The sequence below is a fragment of the Lonchura striata genome, chromosome 3, assembly GCF_046129695.1.
Source record: "Lonchura striata isolate bLonStr1 chromosome 3, bLonStr1.mat, whole genome shotgun sequence".
Taxonomy (NCBI): Eukaryota; Metazoa; Chordata; class Aves; order Passeriformes; family Estrildidae; genus Lonchura; species Lonchura striata.
In genome coordinates, this window is record NC_134605.1 from 110906863 (window position 1) to 110908517 (window position 1655).

Genomic DNA, 1655 nt, shown 5'->3' on the forward strand with positions numbered 1-1655 from the left:
CCAAAGCCTCAGTGGCTGCAGCGGTTGCTCTGTGGGCACCCCAGGAATGGGATTTTGGGGTGCAAGGGGAAGGTGGTGCTGTTTGTCTCCTGTGTCACATCTCCACAGGACAGATGGGACTGATGGGGTTATTGTGCCCCCTACAAAAAAACTGGGATTCAATTTGTGGAGGAGGGAGGCACTGGATTAAGCCATGAGCACTCCCTTAATCTTTGCCACCACTCTGCTTTGAAAACCCCAAAGCCTTTTCTTTTCCTGGCTGGCATTTTGGTGTCGGGGTTTTTGTGGCTGCCAGAAGCAGCTGTGGGTGCCAGGGGTGTGTCACGACCTCTCTCCAGGGAGCTCTGGCTGCCAGCCTCTCCCGGCTGTCCCCTCCTGGGAGAGAATGAACCTCACAGCACACAGAAATTATCTTATCTGCCCATCTTTACTTCAAAGCACTGAGCATCGTCTCTGCCACGCCGTGGACACAGCGCCGGGAGCTCCACGGCTGCAGGGCTGGGCTCCTCCAGGGTCATTTCCCCTTTTTGGGAGAGGGGATGCAGCAGTGCAGCTCCTCGCAGTAGGGGTTGAAGGACCACTCCTCAGTTTCGCCGCACGCGTGGGCGCAGTACCCGTCACAAAAGCCCTTGGGCTGCCCGTGCCCTGCAGGGAGGAAGCAGAGGGGGGTTATGGAGAAAATCATGGATATGTAGGAGGGCAGAGCCCCGGGAGTTGTCTCCTTGCTGGTTCCAGGGTGGTACTGTGATGGTTCTCCCCTCTCAGCCCCTAAATTATCAGGCTAGCCCAGAGATCCGAGACCTTGAGGGACATCAGGAGATGGGCAAAGATTTCCAAAAAGAGGGTCTCACCCCGATGTAGTTGTCCAGCTCCTTTTATTGCAGGGTCCGAGGGCAGAGCAGGGGAAAAGAGAGCGAACAGGAAGGGTCAGGGTGTATCTAGGCTCTGGACAGGGAGGGATTCTCTGGCTCCCTGCCAGCCCCGTCAGGGCAGGAAGGAGGGGACCAGGTTTATCTGGTCAGAGTCACAAGGGTCCAGGGAATGGGGAAACGTGGCCTGAGCACACTGTGACACCACTGATGCTCTGGGGTTAGGCCCACCCAGGACAGGATGCATTTTGTGTCCCCACTGAGCTGGAGGAAACTGAACACTTACAAACCATCCCTCTCCTCATGTTGGATGCCTCTGCCTGAGGGTGGGAGGTGGGATTTGCAGGGTGGCATTCACCCCATCCCAATCCCATTGTACCTGCCGGGCTGGGTGAATCCCAGGGACCCGACCCCCACCGCCCCGGAGACGAACCCCCTGCCTCCTGCGGAGGACACAGGCCACCCCGATTTCTGCACCTCCAACCTTCCTGTCTTACCTGGGGTGGCCAGGGAGAGAAGCAGGAGCACAGCAACGACCACGCAGAGCACCCTCATGGCTGGAGGCCAGGGGGGATCTCGGCCCACAGGATCCGAGGTGTGCGCGGTGTCCGAGGGCAGAGGTTTTATAGAGGGACTCCGGCCACCAGCAGCACGGCCAGAGGAGAGCCTTGGGCAAAGCCATCTGCAGAGGGCTGTTGTTTGCTCTGCAGGCTGTGCAGTGTCACCCTGCCCTGCTGGGCCCTCTCACAAAGGCACCTGGCAGCCCGGCCCGTGCTCCACGGGCAC

At 59.2% G+C, this 1655-nt stretch overlaps 1 protein-coding gene across 1 annotated transcript; it reads right to left on the reverse strand.

The window, feature by feature from the left end:
* Positions 1-410: 410 nt before the first annotated feature.
* LOC110475988 (small basic protein 1-like) lies at positions 411-1424 on the reverse strand. Its single transcript, XM_021540522.2, has 2 exons — positions 1367-1424; positions 411-645 (listed from the first exon to the last, which is right to left on the reverse strand). Exons 1-2 carry the CDS (start codon positions 1422-1424, stop codon positions 515-517), a joined length of 189 nt encoding a protein of 62 aa, XP_021396197.2. The 3' UTR covers positions 411-514.
* Between the last annotated feature and the right edge of the window lie 231 nt (positions 1425-1655).

Coding starts and splice junctions, on each gene's coding strand:
- LOC110475988 (XM_021540522.2), bottom strand. CDS start 1,424: ATGAGGGTGCTCTGCGTGGTCGTTGCTGTGCTCCTGCTTCTCTCCCTG. Junction 646..1,366: donor TCTCTCCCTGGCCACCCCAG/GTAAGACAGGAA, acceptor TCCTCCCTGCAG/GGCACGGGCAGCCCAAGGGC.